Genomic DNA, 9900 nt, shown 5'->3' with positions numbered 1-9900 from the left:
TTTATTGCAGTTGTTTACTCTAAAAGCATTGCAGATAACATCATTTATTTTGGGCAGGCAGTTATGAAATAACTGGCTGAGAGGTGACACGAGAGGCTCAGCTGTGCTCCAGGACACACACTCACACACACACACTCACAAAGTTTTTAAAAAGTAAAGTTATACAGGGAAGGTTTCAAAATACTATGTTCTCCTTAATATAAGCTACTTTAATCGTGCATCTCATTCTGGTAAACAGTGCCATCTAGGGACCTCCAGGATGCTGTCACAAGCTCCTGTGACACCACAGCACCACTGGTGGTGTCACACACTCTGCTGTCTTAAAGAAAAAAGAGGTCACAGTGATCACCCTAAAAGGCATTACATTTAATAAATAGATCAGCTGGCTCTTCTCACATATCAGCTTTATCAACAGAAGTCAAGACCTTTTGAACGCCAGGTTCCAATTCTTCATCATCAACAATTGCTTCTTTTTTTTGGTACACAGTCTGAAAAACCTCTTTTCTTAGGATCTTGACTTTACATTCTCTTTGTCCACAATCAAATCTGTCAAAAGGTCCTGAGAATTAGCAATCAACAGTAACACACTAAAACAGTGAACAACACAAAAAACAAAACGAAAAAACAAAAACAAAACAAGGTGGGTGAGATGATAAAGGTGGCTCTCCTTCACACTAAAAGTATGCAATTTACAAAAATATCGCCTGAGTCACTTCAACATTTATATACTAGGTTGGTTCTTCACTCTGTGTAAACATGGACTGGCTGATAATTCTACTCAATGAGCCATTTAAGTTCACAGATAGATTACTGATAATAAATCAGAAAAGCAGAGAGACGAGCAGAAGCGAAATAAATAATTACAGTTTGGCTGCCGTGTGTGGCAGACACGTTGGTCTGTCATGTTACTCTGTGATCAGGTTTTTAACACTGATTGAAATATCTCCAGTCAGTCTCTCTCCATTGAGGTCAGTCGTCTGTTTCGCAGTACATCTTCAGTAGTCAGTTGGGAGGGGGAGGGGGTTAGCGCTGGTAGTGTGGTACAGCGATTTGCTGGCGGTGGTGCAGTGCCAGTCAAAAGTTTGGATACACCCCAAACTTTTGGCTGGTGCTGTAGCTGCTGTGATGAGGAGGATAGAGGAGGTCCGGGGTCTGAGGAGCCAGGCCGGTGCACAGAGGTTCGTGGCTGCTCAGCACAGACGACAGATACTTGGCCTCCTCTGTCAGCTGCTTCACCTCCTTCCTCAGGGCGGCATTTTCCTTCTCCAGGTTCTCACTCTCCTGGAAACACGAAGGGAGGGGATGTTAGAGCAGAGCTGCTTTATTTACTATAAAAGTGCGTGCTTTTTGTGTGAGGTTAAGTTGGACAGCATAAAGGTGATGGTCTTTACTACTTGTTCATGAAAAAGCCACAACCACATATCCTGCTTCCGCGCTGGTGTTTTTGCATGTTTTAGTGCACGGTATATTTTAACCCCAAACATTTCAAAAGGATAATGCAGGCCATTTTTAATAGTCCATGTATGAATGTGCTGGATGGTTTGTCTACCATTCGATGTAGAACAGAAGAGCGCAACAGCTTTGCAGAATCATTGTCCACAGTGGATGGCCTGACTTTAAATCTAAGCCACGATTAGATTGTCATTAAACTGACATACTTTCATACATGCTCAGTTTAGGGAAATTGAATAAGCTTATTGATTCCCTTAGGCCAAGGGTGTCAAACCCAAGGCCCAAGGGCCAGAATCGGCCCAGCAAAGACTGCAATCCGGCCCACTGGACAGCTTTGGAAAATGTTAAGGAGGGCATACATTTTTAAACTTTTAATCCTTTTTTTAATAGGTTTTACACCTTTTTCTGCTTACAAAGACCTCCCCACTGCGACTCAAATTACACCAAAGTAGTTAAATAATAAATAAATAAATGGTAGAAAAGTTCCTGTTTGTCACTGTTTATTGTAGAAATTACAGTTCTTAAAAAAATGTTTTTGAAAATCCAGTCACAAACACAAATATAAATATTGGATAGTCTGGGCAGTGAGCCCAGAACTATTTCTGTAACTTTACACATTTATCACATAGTGTGCTGTTAAAATTACACTTCTTTATCTATATTTAAGATATCTCAGGGATTAAATGTGTAGTTAAATGTCTTCCCACTAACAGAGAGGGTTAAGATCACAGTGATGCCTTATGCCATCATCAGGTCAGAGTTGGAATTTGTTTAATTCTTTTCTTTATGATCAACTTTTATGTTAAGAAATGATGCCTGGATTAAATATGGTGAGTAGTTGAATCATTAAACTATTTCAACCTTTCAACACAAAGACTGCGAGCACAGTGAAGCAACGAGTCCACAGTTCAAGTAGGAAAACAATTTTATATTATAAAAAATGCTAAAACTGTGGCATCCCTGCCTGTTTCAGTGATCATTTGTAATGGGCCAGTCAGTAAAAGTGTAAAAGTAAAAGCATGTTGTTGCCACTTGAGATAAAGTTGTCTCTGTTTCAGTACTGAAATGAATAGCTTTGGTTACTTAGGAGTTAGTAAAACATGAAATATCTACAACATCTACATTGCTTTGTTCTAAAAGTAGAAATATTGGTGGCAACACTGCAAAAAGGAGAAGGAAAATAGACAAAACTACACATTACCCTGTTACATTGCCCTGCAACTATTGATTGAAACTGTGTGCAACTTGCACCACAGTGTGAAAAGGTACATTTCTGACATTTTTGGGTGCCACATTTTCCAAAACAAGTGGAAAGAAGGTGTCTTTCTAACCGATGATCAGTTTTTAGCAAGTAGAGCAAAAGGTACGTCACTGCTTGATACTTTTTTCTCTCTTTCTTTTCATTCGTTCTTTTTTTTCACCTTTGTGTGGGAATTGTAGGAGAGAAATCTTCCACTTGGTTAATTAAAAGGTCATCTCACCATGGCCAAAAGATCACAAAGCTGAGCTGTGAGTCCTTACTGTCACAGAACCCTTGGGCAAACCCCTGTACTTGCGTCACTTAGCCAAATACGGCCCACTGCTATCAGTGTTTTACAAGAAGTGACTGCCTTTTTCTCCCCTCCTGCCCACGACATGTAGCACTCGAGCTCATTTACAAAGAAGAAAAAAATACTACTGAAGAAACAGGAAATAAGCCACAGTGTCAAAGAGAGGGAAAATTCACCTTCCTGTTTATCTAGCGAGACGATGAAAGTAAAACCACAGGCTATATTCTGTGTGACTGACGGGTTTAAAGAGATTGATAATGTGTACCGTACTTCACAGGAAGGATTCTCACATATTCAAATCAGCTACACTGGATCTACTACAGCCTACGGTGTGGCTTTTTTTGAAGGTCAAAAATCTCTTCTGCTCGTCTGATAAAGTTCACTGAAACAGCTGCTCTTGACACATTACTGTGAAAGAGCTCAGTGCCGCACGCATCTTCTTTTCTTGAACGAGGAAGTCACATGGCGAGTGGTTACGTGATCAGTGTTTTGAAATATAGGTTGATGTAAGAAATGACACCTTGTTGAGCTAGTGGAAGTGTTCAATGGGTCACTGGTTGCTTTTAACATAACAGAGCATCCAGCTGCGCATCCAGCAGAAATGTGCTGACTACCCACTCTAACGTTAAAAAGAAAAAGAACTATAAAAGATCAAACAAATAAAGCGGTGAACAAAAGGAGTCGAGCGTGAACGCACTCCTGTCGTCATACACTGTGCTGCAGTCTCTGATGCTCGTTTCTGCTGTGAAAAGGGAGTGATTGCCCACACGTGCTAATTTATTCCTTAAGCTTCTGAAAACACACCGAACAGCGTCCAAGTGTGCAGCCCAACAGAAGCCATGACACATCGCCACATGGTCAGGTAGCATTTTGTAAATATAGTACAAATCCACTCCCAGAGGCTTCAAAGAGCTGCACGGACACTTAGAAAGCGCTGCAGTCTGTTGCAGTACTCAAAATTTCTTTCCATTTGTGCTATGGAGTTACACTGGAGGTTGAACAGTTGGCAGGGCATTGCATAGCAAAAAACACCCCTGATGCTTTCATCATTATTCACAGAGATAGGCTGAATTAGCAGCTCTGACATACAAGGAGTGTTAAGTTTATCCAGTCAATCTGCAGTTATTGATTTGAAACCAGCATGGCAGACTTGTTTTCAGCATGTCCTGCTGAGACATCTGTTCGCGTTGTGTTGCTTTGAGGGTGTTAAGTGTGGTGGAAGGTGTCCTTACCAAGTGAAGGCTGTCAGCTTTTTGAGTTTGCCTCAACCTGCTCTTCTGGGCAGCGATTCGATTCTTCTCGCGGCGCATCACCTTCTTTGGGTCGTCTGAGCTCTGAAACAAAACAGCAGGCCCTCAGTTAGTGTGTTTGTGCAAATGACACAGAGGCCACCAGACGTCTCCTGAGCCTGAAAGAGTGAATCTGCGAGAAGCTCGGTGAATAGTTTGTGCTGGACGCTCTAGCCGGGGTGTGAAAATGATAGTTCAGGGAAGACTTGCCTAACATCACACCTAATGTGCAAGGGCAGGGTCGGGGAGTGGCTGAGTCATCGGTTAGCTATAACGCACACCCTGTTTCATGTCCTGAACACTCGATTTTCTTGGTATCATAATAACTAATCAATTTCAAAATGCTGAGTCGGTTGGACATCAAAGAGATAAGAAATGTAGTATCTAACCTCGTCTGAACGTCTGTTAGCACCTCTCTGAAAATCCCCCAGACAACCAGCGTTGCTCACAGAAATAACTGAATTTAGATGATCAAAGTTATTTCCATGCCTTGTAGCGTTAATACGTCGCTTGAGCGCTCTATTTCCAGAACAGGTTTGAGCAATAGTGAACACTAGAGACTGACACATGTGAAACCAGCCAGCACCGAGGGTAATGGACAGCTTCTCCCATGCACAGAAATGCACAGTACATACTGTATTTAACACGATGTCTGTTCCCAACAGCTCTCAGCTCTCATTCGCAGTTTGAGGACTTGCAAAAACAATGGAGTCCCACTACTTGGGCAAAGTGGTGCTGAGTTTTTTTCTTTTTTTTGCAATTCACAAAAGCCTACACTTGCAGCGAGTCATGCTTCCAGCCCATGTGTGCATGTGAGACACTCTGAGAAACTGTGAAAAGAGCCAGCAGAGACAGGATGGGTGTCTCTAGTGGTGGCCTTGGTTGCTGCCCACAAAAATATGCATGAAAGAATGCAGCCAATCAAAGGTGCGTGTTTAAAACATACCCACACGAGTACATCCAGAGATGTTAAACTAAAATCGCTCCGACAAAACCGGGCACATCCTCGTAAAAGTAAACGAACCATGCACACTTACCTGTCTGCTTCCAGGTGATGGGGACTTGTAACTTGTGTCATTGCTGTCAGAGCCCTGCGCCATAGCCGACTGTAGCGACTGAAACTTTGTGTCTTTGTCCACTTCTGCTTTGTGTTTTTGAGTGTGTGTGATCTGGTGAAGTGTGTGTCTGTCTGTGTGTGTGTGAAAGAGAGAGAGACAGAACGAGAGAGTGAGAGCCTTTGTAGCCGTACGAGCGCTAAGAAGAACTTGGCTTACCACGAGCACTGAGTCGCTTTCTTCCCTCTTTTCTTTTCTTCTCTGTCCCTCCTCCCTCGCTCTCTCTTTCTCTCTCTCTCTCTTACTCTCTTACTCTCTTACTCTCTCTCTCTCTCTCTCTCTCTCTCTGATACTAGCTGTCTACCTAATTAGACGTACTGATGTAGTTTCTGGTAAGTTGCACTAGACTGGAAGTCACATGTCTGTTGGAAAGTTAAGGCGAGCAAGGCAATTGTGTAAAGTCCAAAAAAATAACACAACCAGAGCTTAACTCACTCCTTGAATACATTATCAGTGGATGCTCACAGCCTCACAAATGAATTACCCAGTTTGACAGAACTAAAAACTTGTTTGTTTGGAAGCAGCACAATTGTCAGGTTATCACAAAAATAACACATTAATCTTTACACAAGTGTGATTATGTCTGGGTAGTGGGGATGTGTGTGTGTGTGTGTGTGTGTGTGTGTGTGTGTGTGTGTGTGTGTGTGTGTGTGTGTGTGTGTGAGGGGGGGGGGGGGGCGCACATGTGTGTTAAGCTGGCATTATGGGCTTCCTCTTTTTTTCTTTCTTTTTTCTTCTTATTTCTTTTTGTTTAGCTGTCACAGATATGAAGTTTCGACTTAGTCCTCAAGAGACTGCATCCCAAAACTCCACATGGATGACTGGGCTGTGAGTATTTACACATGCTTCATGGTAATTTCCAGAACTGTGCAGCACTTGCTGGCTTGCGGCTCACCAGCTGCGAAATAGGTAAGGTGATGTCAAGTGTACTGGCAATGAGAAATGCCCAAGGGGCTCCCCAATGCCCCACTCAGAATTCTCTCACAGCCTTTTACTCTAAACCAAGATGTTTATGTGCAAAGAGTGGGGGATCTTTGAGAAAATGTACAATTTGAGGAGGGGGAACATACTGGAAGTAATGTTTTTTTACTCACACTATTACTGTAATAGAAAAGAAAAAAAAATCACACACGCTTTTGTTTAAGTGTCCAACGCAATCCATTTAAAACTGAGCTTTTGGCTCATTTAAGGCATGCGGTGCCCTTTACTCGTTAGTCCTTTTCTTGTTTGCCCCCATCACGAGACAGCATTTGGTCGTGCAAGAACAAGATTTTCTTGTGAGAAGAAGGAAAAAAAAAAAGGAGGAAAAAAAAGAGAATCAGGACTAAAACAGCTTTGCTTGGCAGAACAGTCCTCCCACACAAAAACATGTTCCACCATCACAGGAATTTTGAAGAGCTTGGGCAAGGGCAGACATTTCTAATACTTGGCATTTAACGCTGTCCAAAAGAGTTGAGGCTGCAAAAGAGAGAGAGAGAAAGAGAGAAAGGAGGAAAGCTGCTTTGTCAAATTAGGCTTAAACCAGGGTGAACACATATTAGTTTAAAGATCGTTTTTCACAGCCCGAACCCTCAAAGACCCACTGTTGCTGGGAGTGTAGGGATGCTCAGAACCACCCCCAAATCCCGCCGTATCAATTTTTAAACATTGAGTGAATGATTTAAAAAATGTGTAAAAGCTTTTGAAATATCTTTATAACTGTTGTTTGTATGTCTTGCACTAATTCTGCTGCTCGGTGAGGCTCACAGAAGTAGCAGAAGGCTTGATGGCGCCTGTATTAAACTCAAGCTTTGCACTTGATCACATAACATCCAGTGTGAGTAAGAGTTCGTAAAAAAGAAAAAGAAAGAAAGAAAAGTGACAGCTCGTAAGGACAGTTTTGATGAATTTTAATTACTGCTCTAAACAATACTCCCTCCTCTTCATCGGGACTCCCTTACTTGGAAAAACCCCAGACAGGCCATTTATTTCAAATGCAAACTGCGATACCCTCATTTGTGGTCTACCTTCCTTGGAAATGACCGTGGGAGGTTTCTAATAATCACGAAATACATGTAAGGGATAATTAGGCAAACAACAAACGTGACAAATAACGGTTAAATATTTAATTCAGAATAAAGGCCGATTATGAGTCATTTCAGTGAATGTGTCAAGTCCAGTTTGAGAGAAATATTGCTCTTATTTTCTTGTTCTTTGGCCCACTCTTTCTGAGTTTTACTGTTATGCAGGCGTGAATTGTATCAGCCACTCGTTGTTTACTTACTTAGTAACTTTTTCGACATTTGAAAAGTAAAGGGCTAAAAACAAGTGAGTTTTGTACTGGATTTCTGTTATGTTACAAGGATTTGAGTTTCAAACATATTCCACCTGTTTGCCATGAAAAAATAAAAAAAACATGGCGATAATACTGCATATACTTGAGGCTGTTCTTTGTTTCGAAAAGACTGAACTATGTAATATTGTATTTTTTTGAAGGGGTGGAAGGGTAGGGCAGTTGTTTTAGGTCATTCGAGACATGAGTCAGTCTTATAAATCAAGAACTGCCTAAAAGTTGATGCCCAAATATTGTAATTTTCCATCTGTCATAACTACTGTGCAATACAAGTGAAATCATAAAATGAGGCGATCACTTCCTCCTGCTGGGAACTGACACCAAGGACTGTCAGTCGCTGTTGTTTTAAATGAAAGACGTGTGGACAACAATACTGTCAGTTAAGGTAGGTATTAAAAAAAGAAGAAGAAAAAAATAACAATTTGTTCTTCTATTTCCATCACTGTCACTCATCGTTATTTTTAATTAACTTAATTTGTTGAACAGTTCTTTAACTGGAATCGTCTCACATGGATTTGTTGCAGTACTGATATTTGCGGCTAACCTCCAGGTGGAGGTGGTGTAGGACAGGCAGAGCAGCTTGTTTGTGAGATAAAAGAAAGGCTGATGAAACTCATGAATGATGGAAAATGATGTGTAATGATGGTTTTTGTCGTGTGAGTGGTTTAAAAAGACCGGGTTTTGCTATCTTGCTCAGGCTGACGCTGCTTGTGTGATGTCATCGGCACCCCGCAGAGAAGAAAAAACAAAAGGGTAAAACAGTCGCAACATCCAAGTCATTAATTTGTTTGTGTGCTGATCTCATTGAGAGTCCATGTTTTATTCAAATACAACAAATACAGCTGAAAACGAAATATTTAAAATGAAGCTCAAAGGCCACACCGCGCCCGCATAGGAGATTTCAGAGGCTCGCTGGGCTTTTGATGTGTTAAAGGTTTAAAGTGTCCCTCTCCTAACAAACGAGCACAACTGGAAGTTGACATAAATGTCAAACAAGCTGTTTGTCCCTCATGGGAAGATTTCTGGTCAGGTAAAAGTCAGGGAACTTACTTGCGTGCGTGTATGTGTGTGTTATGCCAAGGTATGTGGGTTGTGCCCATGAAGATTATGCCAAATCTTCTCTGTCAGTGGTGTTTAAATGTTATTTATAAGTAACTGTTATTTAGTGGAGTTGAAATGTTGAATGTTCAATGAGTGGGTTAAACCCTAAAGGGTAAGTAAAGTGCAGTTCACCAGACAGTGAGGGTTTTTTGTTCTGAAAAAAAAAAATGTTTGTGCGCTGACAGAAACAGAATAAAACACAATGAAGGCGTTTATAGAAAATGATTGCTTAATTAATAATGACCCCAGAGCACTGATGAGACTCAGCACTAATGTTATCTGGTAGTTTATGAGGGAAGTCACCAAGCCCAGCTAAGAACAACTGTAAGGTGTCATCTAAGAACTTTTCAAGTGATCCTGAATCATCCATTACTTATGCTGCTGTAGGCTCATGCTACTGCAGGACTTAAAGTTTTGTCTTCTCTCTGATTTAGTCTGTCTCTCTATGCTTTCTTTGCTCTTTCCTCTCACCCTCCAGCTGGTCACAACAGATGGCTGTGGGTCCCTGACCCGGGTTCTGCTGGAGGTTTCTTCCTGTTCAAAGAAAGTTTTTCCTTCCCACTGTCGCCAAGTCCTTGCTAAAAGGTCATTTAAAAATTATTTGGCTTTTTCTCCACAATAAGGTGGGATCTACACCTTACAGTAGCAAGTGCTTTGATGCGACTGTTTGATTGTGATTTGGTAACTCAAGCATCTGAGATCTTTCTTAGGTTTTACACCTGATTTCAAGACTTTCTTTTGAACTTGTGATTAAAGGCTGCAAATCGCAGAATTGTGTACAAGTAATTTCATTTCTAGCGGACCCATTTTATGTTTCCTCAATTGAACAGATGTTCCAGACAAAAAGTTGTGAGAATAAATTTTCTACTTTGAGTTTGTCTCCACCTGTGGGCCAGCAGGAGTATTTAGGGTGGAGGCTGTAGTTGCCGCTGTGCTGCAGGTGGAGGTGGTATAGGACGAGCAGAGCAGCAGGTTTGTGAATGTTTTTGACGTAAATGAAAAAGACAAAGAAGTGCTGATGAGGCTGCTGTGTGAGGTAGAGACAGGTATAATGATGTGTA

The 9900-nt window shown here is 41.4% G+C and overlaps 1 protein-coding gene across 1 annotated transcript; it reads right to left on the bottom strand.

The window, feature by feature from the left end:
- Positions 1-36: 36 nt before the first annotated feature.
- On the bottom strand, positions 37-5609 carry batf (basic leucine zipper transcription factor, ATF-like). The gene is made up of 3 exons (XM_086263759.1): positions 5329-5609; positions 4235-4336; positions 37-1281 (listed from the first exon to the last, which is right to left on the bottom strand). Exons 1-3 carry the CDS (start codon positions 5389-5391, stop codon positions 1075-1077), a joined length of 372 nt encoding a protein of 123 aa, XP_086119885.1. The 5' UTR covers positions 5392-5609; the 3' UTR covers positions 37-1074.
- Positions 5610-9900: the final 4291 nt, after the last annotated feature.

This window comes from Aulonocara sp. 'chitande type north' Nkhata Bay, linkage group LG15 (assembly GCF_057382095.1).
Source record: "Aulonocara sp. 'chitande type north' Nkhata Bay isolate Kocher_YH1m ecotype deep benthic linkage group LG15, A_spYH_male_GT1.1, whole genome shotgun sequence".
Classification (NCBI taxonomy): Eukaryota; Metazoa; Chordata; class Actinopteri; order Cichliformes; family Cichlidae; genus Aulonocara; species Aulonocara sp. 'chitande type north' Nkhata Bay.
The sequence above is the reverse complement of the archived record's forward strand: the minus strand, read 5'-3'. Positions and strand labels throughout refer to the sequence as shown.

Excerpts from the sequence above, each read along its gene's own strand:
- batf (XM_086263759.1), bottom strand. The coding sequence starts at position 5,391 with ATGGCGCAGGGCTCTGACAGCAATGACACAAGTTACAAGTCCCCATCA. Across the intron at positions 4,337-5,328 it reads CATCACCTGGAAGCAGACAG|AGCTCAGACGACCCAAAGAA; the intron begins GTAAGTGTGCAT and ends GTTTTGTTTCAG. Across the intron at positions 1,282-4,234 it reads AAGCTGACAGCCTTCACTTG|GAGAGTGAGAACCTGGAGAA; the intron begins GTAAGGACACCT and ends TCGTGTTTCCAG.